This window comes from Amblyraja radiata, chromosome 18 (assembly GCF_010909765.2).
Source record: "Amblyraja radiata isolate CabotCenter1 chromosome 18, sAmbRad1.1.pri, whole genome shotgun sequence".
NCBI classification, from domain to species: Eukaryota; Metazoa; Chordata; class Chondrichthyes; order Rajiformes; family Rajidae; genus Amblyraja; species Amblyraja radiata.
In genome coordinates this window covers 47737026-47754265 of record NC_045973.1, presented here as the reverse complement: position 1 = coordinate 47754265, position 17240 = coordinate 47737026, and the positions used below count along the sequence as shown (strand labels likewise).

The following is a 17240-nucleotide window of genomic DNA, read 5'->3' as shown; positions in this document are numbered from 1 at the left end:
TCAGCCCGGGCCTACAGCAGGCAGTACCGGGAGCCTCGCACATGGGGCAGCCCAATGTCTTCCCCATTGGAGGGGGAAGTACATATGGAAGAAACCACTCTGGATCAGAGTACAAAAGCAAGGGGGGGGGGGGAAACCTTCCCAGGGACAAGCAGAAGAAAGGAAGTAAGTAAGTAACTTTTACTTATATAGCACTGTTTAAGTTAACTCGCATTGACACCAAAGTGCTTTACATAAAATGAATAATAAGCACAAAAGAAAAGAAGTACTTCTGCAATCATCCAGGTTCCACTGGGTGCTTCCCTGGATGGAGATCTAGCAAATTTCTCCTGCTCTGAGGAGAGGAGCATTCAGGGTCAGTTTCAGTCTGCCCCAAAGCAAGAATCTCATCTAGGTCCGCTGGAGGGGCCATGTCAGCGCAGGTATCCTCAGGGGCCTGCGGCAGCATCTGTTTTCAGGGCTGCCTACAAATCTCACTCTCAGTGGATGGGAGTGTAACTGATCTCGAATTTAAAGTATGAACATACTGAAGCACATGCATATGGCCTCAAGAGCCAGCAGTTGGCAGAATATCCACACGCTACAAATGCCGGCAAGGGAACAGCGCTATCAGGGTGACTTTGGAGAAACCAGCCGCCGAATCCTCTCTTCAGGTAAGACCAGAAGAAGGAAGCAAAAGCTGTCGGACAAATCAAGGTACCAACGACAAGCAAAACTTCATCAGTAGGCGACAACACACCCCACACCTCCATAGGGGGTAAGCGGTTCACTGAAGCCGGTGGTAGCTTGAAAGGGGCACGGAAATATGATCAGAGTCGTTTTTCAAGGCAGACTCAGAATTATGGCCAGAATTGTCCTACAAGGCAGGCTCAGTATGATGAGGTTTTCAGACCAAGACACAAGCAGAGGTCAGGAGAAACATGGAAACCACACTTCCTACCAGTCCTATTCCCAATCAAGGAGAGAAAAGGAACCCGCATCAGGGGCCTTTGGGCTTACCACAAGACCACCGGTAGCCATGGAGGTAGGTAGGTCTGGGTTTACTGAAACAAGGGATTGTGGACCAGTTACATGTTGGTAATTTTACTCTTGTGTTTTTGTTCAAAATGACAATAATAACATGAATTTCAGATCTGGTTTTAAAAAACAGATAATAACATGTGATTATTTTTACTGCACAACATACATAGGTTCCAAGCAGACTTGGAACTCGGACTGGAGTTGTCTTCAAGGCAGGCCCATTATTATGGGCAGGATTGCCTTTCAGGACAGGTGACAGATGGAGGATGTCACTTCATCCAGGTTTAACTCATTTGTGCAGTACAGACTTTCAGAACAGCAATTTTTTGTTAATGTCTAACAACTGTTTTATAGGAGCTTCCTATAAAATGGTCACATGGCATGCATCGACCTCAAAGATGCATACTATTCGGTGTCTATTCACTAAGAACAGGAGATATTTGAAGTTTAACTGGATGGCATGGCTGCCAAATGGGTTGACATCAGCTCCTAGACTATTGACTAAACTACGGAAACCAATTCTGGGTCTACAAAGGTCTCAGAACCACATAGTAATGGCATATTTGGAGGACATTTTCATTTTGGAGTCACCAAGAATTGGCAGAAGCATCAGTCAAAGCAAACCAAAACCCTGTTTGAAAGAATTGGTTACCTCATCCATCCAGTTCAATCAAAATTGACACCTACAAGGGTAATTGATTACCTAGGATTTACTATCAAAAACAGTAAATATGTTGGTGACTTTGCCTAGGGGCAAACAACAGTATTTAATTAAGCCTGCTGTGACCTGATAGTCAAATACTAGCCATCTATCAGGCAAACAGCGAGTGTAATTGGCAAATAGTAGCTGCATTTCCAGCAGTACGTCACGGGCCTTTGCATTACCAGAATTTACAGCGAGCAAAGGAACGAACACTCAGATTCCATGCAGGCCAAATTGGCAAAACTATGGATTGCCAGCAGAGGCCATTGTTGAATAACTATGGTGGATAACGAACGTGAGACAGCTCAAGGGAAATTTTGCTCCAAAGCCATCGGGGGTTCTTCAGACCTATGCAAGCGGCTAAGGATGGGGAGCCACAAACACAGTCTAGAGCTGTGGGGGCAGATGGAATGAGCAGGAGTCTGTAATTCCCCAACACATGGAATCAATTACCCAGAATTGTTGGGGGCACAATATGGACTCAAGGTTTTCTGTAGCAATATGCAACCGGTGCTTGTTCAAATTCAGATTGATAACAGCACCTTGATATTGCATGTAAAATAAATAAAATGTTGAATTTCATGCTTAATATGCAATTACTCTGCTTCATAATCAATGTAACAAGAAAAGAGAAAAGATCTTTGTAGAGCATTTGGTCATTCAGAAGAGATCCTCTTGTCTCCTTTAAATGTTTTAATTTTTTTTAAACATGTTTAAATGTAGTTTATCCGATATATTGATTATTTGTTTTCACAGCAACCCAAATGAGTTTCTCAGATGATTATCATGATATGCCAGGTAAATTACTGAAGCACATTTTAACTTGCTTTGTATAAGAACAAGATATCTCGCGCTCCCTCGCCTCTCTCTCTTTCTCTCTCAATGTCCTTCAGTGGATTTGCCTGCATATGTTACATGTAATGTGTTATTGCCGATACAAGATATGATAAGCTATGTTTATGTAAATTTCATGACATATTGTTATGGTTGCCGAGCAAGTATAAATTATTTTAGATTTGATGCGTTCAACTTGTCTAAATACTGGGAAAGATGTTATTGTTATCAGCAAATGTGTTGATTGTATTTCCAGTACCACTAGGCAGGCTATTAATCCACAGGAGGGTCTAATCCAGGCCACATACTGGGCTACATTGACATATGTTCAGGTTGAATTACATCCATGATATTGTTTCTTTTGGCTGTTGGTTTGGAGCCATTTCCTAATCTGGCATTTAAAATCCCTAAATGTATCAATTTTTTTAAAGTAACCAAACGTGAGGCACTTTATCAAAAACTTTGAGGAACTACAGTTTAACAATACGCACTGGATTTTCCTCATCCATCAGCATTGTGCACCCTTAAAAATGTTATTAAATGGAAACATAGAGGAAGAAGAACCAGCAGTAGGCCCTGTCATCAGCTAATGTATTGATTGTATTTCCAATACCATAAACCAGGCTATTAATCCACTCAGAAGATCCAGTACAGGGCCATATTAACGTAAATCTAGGTTGAATCAAATCTATTTATTTTGGCTGTTTGATTCGAACCAATTCCTAATCTGATATTTCAAATCCCTAAAGGTATCTATTTTTTGAAGTAACCTAATATGACGCACCTTGTCAAAGGTTTTGTGGATCACTATCCCATCTCATCACATTCTTAGCTTGTATGTGGAGAAATAAAAGCACTTAAAGGCAGTGATAAGGAGACACTTTCTGAATGACTCATTGCATTACAATGATCTATTCTCTTTGTTTGGGCAGTTTACAACCCAATGGTATGAATATTGATTTCTCTAACTTCAAGTAACCCTTGCATCCCCTCTCTCTCCGTCCCTCCACCACCCTATTGTCGTACTAGTTTTACTGTTGTCCTGTTGAGTTCTTCTGTCTACGAGTGCAACTCGGTCTTGATTATGCTGTTGGCCTTGCCGAGGCAGCGTGAGGTATAAATGGAGTCAATAGAAGGGAGGTGGGTTGGAGCAATGGTCTGGGCTGCGTCCACAATTCGCTGCAATTTCTTGTGGTCTTGGATGGCGCTGTTTCCAAACCAAACTATGTTGCATCCTGAAAAAATGCTTTTCTGTAGAAGTTGTTAGGAGGTGCAGGGGACATGCTGAACTTCTTAAACCTTCTAAAGAAGTAGAGGCGTTGGTATGCTTTCTTGGTAGTTGCTTCAATATGGGTGGTTGAGGAGAAGTCATTGGTGATATTGACTCCTAGCGATTTGAAGCTTTCAACCATCTCTACTTCAGAGCCGTCAATGCAAACTGGAGTATGTGTGCCCCTTCGCTTCCTGAAGTCGACCACTATCTCCTTTGTCTTGCTGACATGGAGAGAAAGGTTTGTAGCCTCGACACCAGGGCACGAGGTTCTCAATCTCCTTCCTGTATTCCCTCTCATCATTATTTGATATCCGGCCCACAATGGTGGTGTTGTCTATGAATTTGAAAATTGAATTAGCTTTGTACATGGCTGCGCAGTCATGGTTGTACAAGGAGTAAAGACGGGGCTGAGAACACATCCTTGTGGAGCACCAATGTCGAGGATCATCGTAGAGGATGTAAGCATCCCTGGAAGAAATATTCCTGTAGACTCGCATTGAGAATTGGATCACTATCCCATCACATCATGTTCTTCACTTGAGTGTGGAGGAAAAAAAACATTTAAAGGAGACAAGAGGATCTCTTCTGAATGACCAAATGCTCTACAAAGATCTTTTCTCTTTTCTTGTTACATTGATTATGAAGCAGAGTAATTGCATATTAAGCATGAAATTCAACATTTTATTTATTTTACATGCAATATCAGAACCTCAATAGGGACATGAGCTTGATGTACGAGTCTGCTGTAGAAACTAAATAGTGTTATTTTCAGACAATAGTCTAATTGACATTGCCTAATCTAAATTTCTGTAATTTAATTTTTTTTAAACATGTCTAAATTTTGTTAATTCTATATATTGATTTTTTTTTTACAGCAACATACCATAGTTTACCAGATTATTTGCCAGATATGCCAGGTAAATTACTGAAGCACATTTTAACTTGCTTTGTATAACAACAAGATATATCTCGTTCACTCCCTCTCCTCTCTCTCTTTCTCTCTCAATGTCCTTCAGTGGATTTGCCTGCATATGTTACATGTGTTTTTGATTTTCTGTTTTTGGATTGAATTCTGTTTTTAATTTGTGTCACTGTGATGTCTTTAATTACTTGTTTTATTCCGATTATATGTTTTTATTCCGATTACTATGTAAGGTGTCCTTGAGATGTATGAAAGGCGCCCATTAAATAAAATTTATTATTATTATTATTATGTAATGTGTTAATGCCGATATAAGCTATGTTTATGTAAATTTCATGACATATTGTTTTGGTTGCCGAGCAGGTCTAAATTATTTTATATTTGATGCGTTCAACTTGTCTAATTTGTGGGAAAGATTTTATTGTTATCAGCAAATGTGTTGATTATATTTCCAGTACAAGTAGGCAGGCTATTAATCCGCAGGAGGATCTAATCCAGGCCACATACTGGGCTACATTAACATGTGTTCAGGTTGAATTACATCCATGATAACATTTCTTTTGGCTGTTGGATTTGGAGCCATTTCCTAATCTGACATTTAAAATTCCTAAATGTATCATTTTTTTTAAGTAACCAACCGTGAGGCACTTTGTCAAAAACTTTGAGGAACTACAGCTTGACAATACGCACTGGACTTTCCTCATCCATCAGCATTGTGCATCCTTAAAAATGTTATTAAATGGAAACATACAGGAAGAAAGACCAGTAGTAGGCCCTGTCATCGGCCCTGTATTGATCGTATTTCCAATACCATTAGCCAGGCTATTAATCTAGGTTGAATCAAATCCATTTATTTTGGCGGTTGGATTGGACCCAATTCTTAATCTGGTATTTCAAATCCCTAAAGGTATCTATTTTTTGAAGTAACCTAATGTGATGCACCTTGTCAAAGACTTTGTGGATCACTATCCCATCTCACCACATTCTTAGCTTGTATGTGGTGAAATAAAAGCTCTTAATGGAGGTGCTAAGGAGACCCTTTCTGAATGACTCATTGCATTACAATGATCTATTCTCTTTGCTTGGGCAGTTTACAAACCAACGTTGTGAATATTAATTTATCTAATTTCAAGTCACCCTTGCATTTTCTCTCTCCCCGTCCCTCCCCCACCCTATTGTCATACTAGTTATACTGTCGTCCTGTGGAGTTCCCCTGTCTGTATACTAAAGGAGCTGTCCCACTGCACGAGCTAATTCAAGAGTTCTCCCGATTTCCCCTGATTCGAACTCGGAGAATTACAGTAATAGCCACTCGTAGGTACGCGGGGCTCTCGTGGACATTTTTCAACATGTTGAAAAATCTTCACGAGTCTTCAAGTGCTTACCGCGAGTGCCTGCCGTTAGCGTTACGAGCCGCTAAGAGATGTCCCGAGCACTGATGTACCCGCTACGTACATTCTACGTGCTTACCACGAGCTTGAATTTTTTTTTTAATTCGGGAGAGCTCTTGAATGAGCTCGTACAGTGGGACAGGCCCTTTATTGTCACCATACCCACAGCCAACAATGGCCTATTGAGTGCCCCACATGTGTCACCCTATGGTAGGGTGAAGACTATTCCATGCTTTAATTGTGCGGGGGGGGGGGGAAAGAATGAATTGCTATACACATCTGTCTTGGTTGCTGGTATTTGATCTAATTTGAGATACCAGCTACCAAGACAGATGTGTACAGCATGTCATTCTTCCCCCGCATAATTAAAGCATGGAATAGTCTTCACCCTACCATAGTTACTCAACCAGACACAACTAAATTTAAGGTAGCTCTTCTCCTCCAAGAATCCTTTTTTGCTTACGTCCACCCTCCGCTACCTTCAGTTTAAATTCCATTTGGAATATTTTGGAGAACCAAGAACCAAGAAGAACCAAGAACATTTCCTTGATTATCATTGCTTTTTGCATATATTCCATTCATTTCTCCTAAGCACCGTCTGTATCTCTCATTCCCCTTTCCCCTGACTCGCAGTCTGAAGTAGGGTCTCAACCCAAAACATGATCTATTCACTTTCTCCAGAGATGCTGCCTGACCCGCTGAGTTACTCCAGCCTATTGCGACTATCTTCGGTTTAAATCATCATCTGCCGTTCCTCCCTACACATTTTCTCTTTTCGTGTTATACTCTCTGAATAGTAACCTACAATTATGAAGCAGTAATTAAGCTTAAAGTTCAAAATTTTTAAATTAATTTTACACACAGTATTAGAATCTTAATAAGGACATGAACTTGAATGTATAATTCTGAAATTAAATAATGCCCTTTTAAGATCAGAGAGTCTGATTGCTCTAAATACCCAGATTTCTGTAATTCTTTGTTAAACTTTTTTACATTCTGTTAGTCCTATAAATAGATTATTTGCCTTTTACAGAATCAGACCTTATCCTGGACAGTTACGACCTGACAATAGGTAATTATTGAAGCTAATTTTAACTCTCTGTATGTCGTAAGCCTGGTTCTCTCCCTCTCTTTCTGTGTCCTTCAGCAGAACTGCCTGCACATGTTACAAGTAATGTGTTAATACCAATACAAGATATTAAAAAGCTATATTTATGAAAATTGAATTACATTTTGGTGAGGTTCCCGAGCATGTCTAAAGTATTTTTAGATTTGATGCATTCAACTTGTCTCTAAACTGTGGGAACTGTGTCATTAGCAAATGTATTGATTATATTTCCAACACCACTAGGCAGGCTATTAATCCATCAGGGGGATCTAGTTCAGGGCCACACACTGGGCTACATTAACATGCTGTATGTCCAGGTTGAAATATATACATTTCTTTCATCTGTTGGATTGGAGCCGATTCCCAACTGGCATTTCAAATACCTAAATTATCTATTTTTAAAGTATTTTTTGTGCTAGATAATGCACACTGGATTTTCCTCTTTGATCAGCGTTAAAAATGCTATTAAATGAAAACACATGGACACAAAGAATAAGAAGCAGGAGTAGGTCCTTTGGCCCTATGTGTCTGCTTCACCATTCAATACCATTATGGCTTCCACATTTGTATCACATATAGACATAAAAAGCTGGAGTAACTCAGCGGGTCAGACAGCGTCTCTGGAGAAAAGGAATATGTGACGTTTCAGGTCGAGATCCTTCTTCAGAACAGACACGACCCAAAACGTCACCTGTTCATTTTCTCCAGAGATGCTGTCTGACCTGTTGAGTTAATCCAGCTTTTTGTGTCTATCTTCAGATTTAAATCAGCATCTATACACTTTATATTACATATCTTTTGATTCCTTTAAATTCTGAAAGTCATCAATGTGTGTTTAGAGCATCCTCAGCAACAGTCTCCACAATCCTCTTGAATAATGTAAGTCAAACTCTTAACACTCTATGAGTGTAAACAATTTTCATCTTTATCCTAATGTTCTAAATGCCCAGATTTATGTAATTGTTTGTTAAACCTTGGTTCCCTCCTAAATTCAGAAAGGACTGGAAGAAACATTTCTCTATGAATGCTTGACATTATAATGTCATTGCTCATATTCTGTTTTATAACGGAGTTAATGATTGCAATGTTCTAAATCTCTGCCATCTTTTCCAAGTTGACAGTGATCCTCATTTCATCACCTCAGTCAATAGTCACAAAGATACTGTTTGTTTCAACATCGATGGGAAACCAGGTTTGATTCTAAATCTGATCACGGATCCATATACAGGTAGGTTTGTGTTGTGCTTTAAATAGTTACTGGGAAAGGGAAGTCGCTGGTGGTTTATCAACTATCAGAAATGTAACTTGACCAGAGGTAATTGGTAGCAGAAAAAAATGTGGGGGAGTAGGATGAAAGAAGTGCTCTGCAGGGAGCAGATCTGACCTCCTTAGATAAGAAATTCAGTGTAATTATTAACTAGTGCCATGATGAGAACTTGCAGTATTTTGAAATAGCAGGCCAGTGTAGTGCAGCTGATTATATTTAGTGACCCATGCAACAACCCTTGATGTTTCCACTACTCACTCAATCATCACCTGTTCTTTTGCTCATTGACTCCATGAACTAGGCTTCCAGCAATAAGGAGCAATGGAAAATAATTTCAAATAATAGCAATAAATGTCTAGCTGTCTATGACGTTGAAACTTTTTCACTGAATTCTAATTGTTCTAACTGGACTGAATCATGTTGGTTCCAGCCTGCAATTGCATTACAAATAAATTCTATGTTGGTGTCTAGTTACTGCAAAAGACAGACATCTGGACTCTCCAAATCTGTCAGCTTGCTCTGTGCAGGAGATCTTTTTTCATTTATTTGGCTTCTATCTCCAGACCCCATTTTGTTTTTGTTTTCCCTTCTTTTAAATTAACTTAATAAAACATAAGTAGCTTAAGTTGTAAATATCATCCTGGGTGTATTCCAGCCCCTGCCATAGCCATTGCCTCTGGAGGGCCTCCAGCAAACCTGTAGACATCTGGTTTGCTGGAGGTCCTCTCCAATAAAGGAGAGGCTCTCCCCAGACACATCCAAGCACAAATGTCACCTTGTTAACCTGCTCACTGCCAAGTTTTTATTTCAGTATTGACTATGACCTGAGTATACACAGCAGTGGCACTGCACAGGTTAAAGGAGGCAGGCTGTTGGCCTGTACTTATTGGCACCAACACCCTGAACTGCCCGCTGCCTCGGCCAGACCCAGGTGCATTAAGAGATCCTCTTTCCCACTTGGACACCCCTCCCTCCAGCATTACAAAGGGGAATTGCCATTTGGATTTTGTGACTGTTCTTACAGGAAGCAGGAAGCAAGGCCCCACTGACTTGAAGGGGGATTGTAGAGTGCACGATCTATGAGATAAGTAAAGATAATACTGGAGAGATAAGTAAAAAATATTTTTTTAATAGACTGCAGATGCTGGAAATCTAAAATATAGCAGAAAATGGTGGAAATATTCAACAGGTCAGGCAGCATGTGGAAAATGAAGCAGAGTTAACGCCTTAGACCCTTCAATGGAATTTGGAGGCAGACAAAAGCAGCTTGTTAAGCTGTAGAGGAGATGGGGTACAGAGGTTATCACTAATGGGGCAAAGTCAGGGAGTTGTCCTTTCAGGGAGTTATTCTTCAACAAAAGATAAGTTGTTCCTTTTCAAATTATTATGCTTTACTTTGATGATTCTATCATTTCAAATGTTTATTCAACTATTTTGTTCATTTATTGAATTACTTAAATTTGTATTGATTCTTATATGCCTCTTGAAGATATTGTGAAAAAGGATGACATTTGGTGGCAGCTTTGGTGGTAGCAGAGGGTAATGCTCCCACTGGGTAAAGATATGTGTAATATTGGGGTGAGGCTTCAGTATCACACTCCCTTTATCGGCCTCAGGCCGATAAAACTTTATTTATCCCAGGAGGGAAATTAATTTGCTAACAGTCATTAAAAACACAAAATACATGAAACATGAAATTAAATTGACAATTAATTCCGAAAAACGTAAGCGTCGAGTTACACAAGCCCCACTCTGAAGAATGGTCCCCACCCAAAACGCCACCTCCCCAGATGCTGCCCGACCCGTTGAGTTCCTCCAGCACTTTGTGTTTAGTCCCAGATTACCATCAAATGCAACACAAAACAATAATTAGCCCTGATCCAACATCTATAGTAGCATTGAGGTGTTAGTTATAATTTCTATATTTGTTCCGTACAATGATGAAAGATCTATTTCCACACAAAAATGGGGGGAAAGACACAAGTACATTCTAAATTAATTGGAGTCTAAACAGAGACAAATTTAGAATGCACAACATTGGAAATGGCTGATATGTGCAATAGCTGTGTTTTATAATATAATTTCAGAATTCCAACATTGTCAATTTTTTACCTGCTATTTTTCAAAAATGCGAACTGTTCCTTAATGCTCCATGTGGATGAACTAACTCAAAAGTTGTGTTTCTAAAAATTCTAAAGCAGATTTAGCAAAGAATCCTTCATAATAATATACTCTAGACATTGCATTCCATTCCCAGATTTTTATTTTCCTCAGCTATCAACAATTAACCTTTTCCAAAAAGCTGTAGTAACTCAGTGGGACAGGCAGCATCTCTGGAGAGAAGGAATGGGTGGCGTTGCCTGTCCAATTGAGTTACTCCAGCTTTTTGTGTCTGAAGATATTCAGTTTAAACCATGTCTGTAGTTCCTTCCTATCCTTTTCCTGCAGTTCTTCAGAACTTAGGTCCTCCCCAAGAGCCATCTCATTAAATCGCAATAAAGTGGATCTGCGGGACTTTAAAGTGCCATTGTCACAACTGATTGAAAATAATTAACATGGTCTTAATTTTGCATGGAGGCTTCGTGGTAAATGGCCAGTTGATAGGAGAAAAGAAAGTAGAAAAGAATAAGAAAATAAACACATACTTTGGAAAGTTTGGAATTGTGAACAGCAACATGGATGTAAAGGTTGAAGTATCGACTGATGCGACCACAGTGTATCATGGAGAAGACAAGACGGTTTTCCCGTGGTCTGCAACTACATCTGTAACAATGGAGAGGTATGATTTGAACCACATTTCACATGTGTTTCAGGGAACTATTGGTGGCAGCATTAATACTAACAAAGTCACAGTCTGATTGTAATTTTTTTCCCGATATGCTTTACGATACTAAACTTGGGTTGTAAAATTAATTTTCTCGATAGATACTGATGTTTGAATCATGTTATTGCAAACGTGTGAAGTAAAAGTTCAAAGCAATAATGCAATAAAACTAAGAGATTAATATTGCACATTCTAGGCAGAATGTACAGGTACAGGTACACTAACAAATATTAGTGAGGATCTGCCACAGCTGAAAAGTGCTTAATTCAGTTTACATTTAATTGAAAGAAAATGGCCCAAGATTAATAATTTTGTCAAATAAATTCTTCAATAAATCTTTATCATATCTTCCGAAGGCCTAACCCTCTTCCAAATCTAGAAGACTATTCCAGAGCCAATGTATTGAGATGGGGCTACATTACAAAAGGCTAGTAATTGCAACAAATGGTGGTCTGTACAACATCTATTGGTCTGATCACTGCCTGACAATGAGTCAGGCATAGTTCCTGATCTTGCCAAGCCCAACTCATGAGCTTTGTATTGTGCTCGTCATGTCTCTTGGAAAAGCAGTGGAAGGATCTCGACCCGAAACTTCACCTATTCCTTTTCTCCAGAGATGCTGTCTGACCAATTGAGTTATTCCAGTTATTCCAGAGTCTATCTTCAGTGTAAACCAGCATCTGCAATACCTTCCCACACAGTACATGCCAGCCCTAGGCAACAAATGGGTTTCATTCTTCCAGATGTTCACAAGTCAATTTTGTCAGCAAATTTAAAAAAATACAAAATGACTCAATATGGTAATCATACGTCCACAGTGTGGTAATGAATGGCATCAAAGCACAAAAGACTGAAGAGAAAGTACAATTTCTAGAAGCAGAGAAAGAGAGAGAGGAAACTAGTTCTGTTGCTTGCAAGCATTAACATAACTATGATCTCTGAACTTAATATTATTATGGGAGCTCAGGCGTATGCAAAGGCAAGTCGAGTGCTTGTAACCCGGTAACAACCTGTACTCTCCTATTATGAGGTCCTATGGTTGGGGGAAACCTTTTCGAAGACAGGGAGAACTATAAGAAGTCTAAATGAGCCCAATCTTAGTCAGGCTGTAATAGCAACTAGATAATACAGAGTAACCTTCAGAGAATATTCAAAGTGTAAAGATTAGATAGTCACAACACAGAAAATGAGGGATAAGATAATATAACTCAGGAAAATTAACAAATATTATACAGAAAGTAAAATGAACCACTGTTGCAACCAAAGCATTCAAATACTTGGTTAGAATGGGCGGCACGGTGGCACAGTGGTAGAGTTGCTGCCTTAAAACGCCAGAGATCCAGGTTCGATCCTGACCACGGGTGCTGTTTGTACATTTTCCCCGTGACCGCATGGGTTTCCCTGGGTGCTCTGGTATCCTCCCATATTGCAAAGACTTACTGGTTTGCAGGTTAATTGGCTTTGGTAAAAAAATTGGAAGTTGTCCCGAGTGTTTGCGGAGTGATCGTTGGTCGGCTCAGATTCGGTGGGCGAAGGGGCCTGTTTCCACATTCTGTCTCTAAACTAAATTAAACTGAACTAAAACGCCAAATGATGAGAGGGATAGACAGAATTGATGTGGACCAGCTTTTCCCTTTGAGAATAGGCAAGATTCAAACAAGAGGACATGACTTCAGAATTAAGGGACAGAAGTTTAGGGGTAACATGTGGGGGTTCTTCTTTACTCAGAGAGTGGTAGCGGTGTGGAATGAGCTTCCAGTGGAAGTGGTGGAGGCAGGTTCGTTGGTATCATTTAAAAATAAATTGGATAGGCATATGGATGAGAAGGGAATGGAGGGTTATGGTATGAGTGCAGGCAGATGGGACTAAGGGAAAAAAGTTGTTCGGCACTGACTTGTAGGGCCGAGATGGCCTGTTTCCGTGCTGTAATTGTTATATGGTTAAACTAAACTTGGCACAAGAAAGATAAGATGTGAGGGTAGACATGCTCAAGAAATGAATGGCCTATATGAAAATGATCCACACCTCCATTGCAGCCACAGTGAGCCCTTTAATAGAAGAATCACGATACTCTGCAGTGAAATGGTGTAGAAGAGATTTTTTTTGGCAGATTCAACTCCTGCAATGTTATATTCAATTATAGTTGGACGAAGGGAAAAAAATAAGGGAACATACATTGCGATTGCAGAGTGTGCAACCATTCAGACATTGAATTAGAACTTACAGCCAGGAAACATTGTGCAACATTTTCCATCATTCCTTCCAATGCTGGTGGCTAGTGCTTAATACAGAATACACTTGGCTCCTATTCCTCTCTCAAAACTACCCAGTTAAAATCAAGCAGATAAACAAGCTGTGCTCATTATTTTAAATAAAATTAAAATTACACACAGAACGGTAAAGTTAACCATCCTCTTCCACAAAACCAATTAAAAAATACATCATTATCAACCTGAAACTCAGCTCGTAGACTGTCGCTAGCAGAGGAAGTACTGTCATCATCTGGTGAGATAATGGTTTCCTTATTGATAGTATCCACTGAAAGGTCAGAGAACAATGAATGGCCCACATCAGGTCACTATGGAAAACACAGCGTAGAGAGAAAGAGTGCACCTTTATCCCATTTGCAAGAAAATGGCTCCACCTTTATTATTGCAGACAGGCAATATAACTTTCTCGTCTCTCTCCTCATAATACAAAATTCCTGTTGCTCTGATTTCATCACCCAGTCCCACTCTTGATGTCACACAAAATTGCTGGGGAAACTCAGCGGGTGCAGCAGCATCTATGGAGCGAAGGAAATAGGCGACGTTTCGGGCCGAAACCCTTCTTCAGACTTTGAAGAAGTTCTCCTCACTTTGTCCACTCTTGATGTCGATACCTTGTTTTCATCTTACCCAGCGTCATCATCTTAACATCTTCACAATCCCCGTATATATCTGCTCCCATTGCCAATTACGCTTTCTGAGTTGTTCCTGAACCACATACAAAAGGGTGCCTTGATTTTTATATTAATATAAAACTAATGAATCTGCAATTTGGAATATACTGTGTGTTTCAATGGCCAGTGAATCTTAGAGCAAACACATTCATTTTCAAGAGGTTGAACAGAGAGTGTACTCTTACCTAATACCTGTAAGTTTTTTTTAACATTTTATTAATATAAAAGAAATGAATCTGCAAATTGGAAAATATGATTCAATGGGTCATTGAACCTTAGAGTGAACACTTTAGTTTTCAAGAAGTTGAATAGAAAGTGGCCTAACCCAATACTTGTAAGAGTGGGTTATAAGCAGATGTACTACATGGACTTAGTGATGAGGGAATTTTGTTGTTCTGCAGTGGTGTTGAGAGGAAAGTGTATGGATGGCATCCAATTGTTCCATCTTGAAGCAAGGACAAATCAAAATAAGTCATTGGGTAGAGCCTTATTAACCATATAATAACCATATAACAATTACAGCATGGAAACAGGCCATCTCGACCCTTCTAGTCCGTGCCGAACACGTATTCTCCCCTAGTCCCATCTACCTGCGCTCAGACCATAACCCTCCATTCCTTTCCCGTCCATATAACTATCCAATTTATTTTTAAATGATAAAAACGAACCTGCCTCCACCACCTTCCCTGGAAGCTCATTCCACACAGCCACCACTCTCTGAGTAAAGAAGTTCCCCCTCATGTTACCCCTAAACTTCTGTCCCTTAATTCTCAAGTCATGTCCCCTTGTTTGAATCTTCCCTACTCTCAGCCAAATCTGAGGAAGGACATTATTGCCATAGAGGGAGTGCAGAGAAGGTTCACCAGACTGTTTCCTGGGATGTCAGGACTGTCTTATGAAGAAAGACTGGATAGACTTGGTTTATACTCTCTAGAATTTAGGAGATTGAGAGGGGATCTTATAGAAACTTACAAAATTCTTAAGGGGTTGGACAGGCTAGATGCAGGAAGATTGCTCCCGATGTTGGGGAAGTCCAGGACAAGGGGTCACAGCTTAAGGATAAGGGGGAAATCCTTTAAAACCGAGATGAGAAGAACTTTTTTCACACAGAGAGTGGTGAATCTCTTGAACTCCCTGCCACAGAGGGTAGTCGAGGCCAGTTCATTGGCTATATTTAAGAGGGAGTTAGATGTGGCCCTTGTGGCTAAGGGGATCAGAGGGTATGGAGAGAAGGCAGGTACGGGATACTGAGTTGGATGATCAGCCATGATCATATTGAATGGCGGTGCAGGCTCGAAGGGCCGAATGGCCTACTCCTGCACCTAATTTCTATGTTTCTATGTTTCTATGTTTCTCAGTGGGAAAAGCTTATCCAATAGCTTTCTTATTAATATAAAATGATTATATAATGGATTGTTACGTTAGACAGCTTTGCTGGCTTTGCTTGGGCATATTCAATATTCAGCATATTATTAATTGCATGCTTATTAATATAAAATGATTATTATAATCATATTCTAATTATTATAATTATATTCTAATAATCATAATTATAATTCTCCTCCACCCTCCGAAGATAGTTTCTTAAACATGATTATTATATAACGGATTGCTACGTTGGACAGTTTTCAGAGCTTTGTTTGGGAATATTCAATATTCAGCATATCACTACATAACTATTTCTGAAATGTTTATCCTAGTTTCACAATCTCCATTGTGAAAGAAACAAATCTCACACTGGTGATGGGAGATGAGGCAACATTTGTCATCGTGCTGCATCGCGTCTGGAAATATCATCCTCTACACCAGGACTTCCTGGGATTTTATACACTCGACAGCCACAGGCTCTCCAACATGACCCATGGATTAATTGGTATGTGGAGTATTCACCTAATTATCTGACTAGTCACAGTTAAGTACAGCAGCAAAATTAAACTGTGTGCTACCACAAATAGACACAATGTGTTAGAGTAATGCCCCTGTCCCACTTAGGAAACCTGAACGGAAACCTCTGGAGACTTTGCGCCCCACTCAAGGTTTCCGTGCGGTTCCCGGAGGTTCCCGGAGGTTTTTGTCAGTCTCCCTACCTGCTTCCACTACCTGCAACCTCCGGCAACCACCTGCAACCTCCGGGAACCGCACGGAAACCTTGGGTGGGGCGCAAAGTCTCCAGAGGTTTCCGTTCAGGTTTCCTAAGTGGGACAGGGGCATAACGCAGCAGGTCAGGCAGCATCTTTGAAGAAAGTGGATGGGTCTGAAGAAGCGCCTCGCTCCAAAACATCATCTATTCCTTCTCTCCAGAAATAGTGTCTGACCAGCTGAGTTACTCCAGCTTTTGGGTGACTTTTCCGTTCGGGACCCTGCTTCGGACTACTTGCAGTGGTGGTGGGGGGTGGGAGGGGGGTGACCGGAAGTGAGAAAAAAACAGGACAAATCAGTGCCCACAGCAGATGACCCCAGGCAGGGAGGTTCCCTGATAGGCTGATTGTTGGCTAGAGATGGTATGAGCCCAAGAGAGATACATTGTTGTGAACTGTGGAGCTGGTTAATGAACTTTTCATGAAGGAAGAGGGGAGAAGAGGGAGGTGGGAAGGGAGTTGTTTGTAGATGTTTCCTAAAATCGAAGAATTCAACGTTCATACTGCAGGGTTGTAAGCCTACAAGGGAAATATGAGGTGCTGCTCCTCCAATTTTGCACGTGGCCTCACTCCAGCAATGGAGGAAGCCCAGGACAGAAAGATCAGTATGGAAATGAGAAGGGGAGTTGAATTGGTTTTCCACCAGGGGATCCAGTAGGCTTTGGTGGATTGAGCGTAAGTGTTCAGTGAAACAGTCGATGCGTCAACTCTTTGCCTTGTGAACGTACAGACACCCACATCGGGCACACTGTATGCAGTGGATGAGGTTAGTGGAGAAGCACGTGTACCTCTGTCTCACCTGGAAGGACTGGAAGGGTC

The 17240-nt window shown here is 40.4% G+C and overlaps 1 protein-coding gene across 1 annotated transcript in view; it reads left to right on the top strand.

Annotated features, from left to right (window-relative positions):
• LOC116983527 (inter-alpha-trypsin inhibitor heavy chain H3-like) overlaps window positions 1–17240 on the top strand; it is a 119647-nt gene that overhangs the window by 98241 nt on the left and 4166 nt on the right. The window contains exons 23-27 of the mRNA XM_033037336.1: window positions 2480–2521; window positions 7177–7215; window positions 8366–8479; window positions 11096–11297; window positions 15984–16156. Coding sequence (XP_032893227.1) covers window positions 2480–2521; window positions 7177–7215; window positions 8366–8479; window positions 11096–11297; window positions 15984–16156 — 570 coding nt within the window. The remainder of the gene's footprint in view (window positions 1–2479; window positions 2522–7176; window positions 7216–8365; window positions 8480–11095; window positions 11298–15983; window positions 16157–17240) is intronic.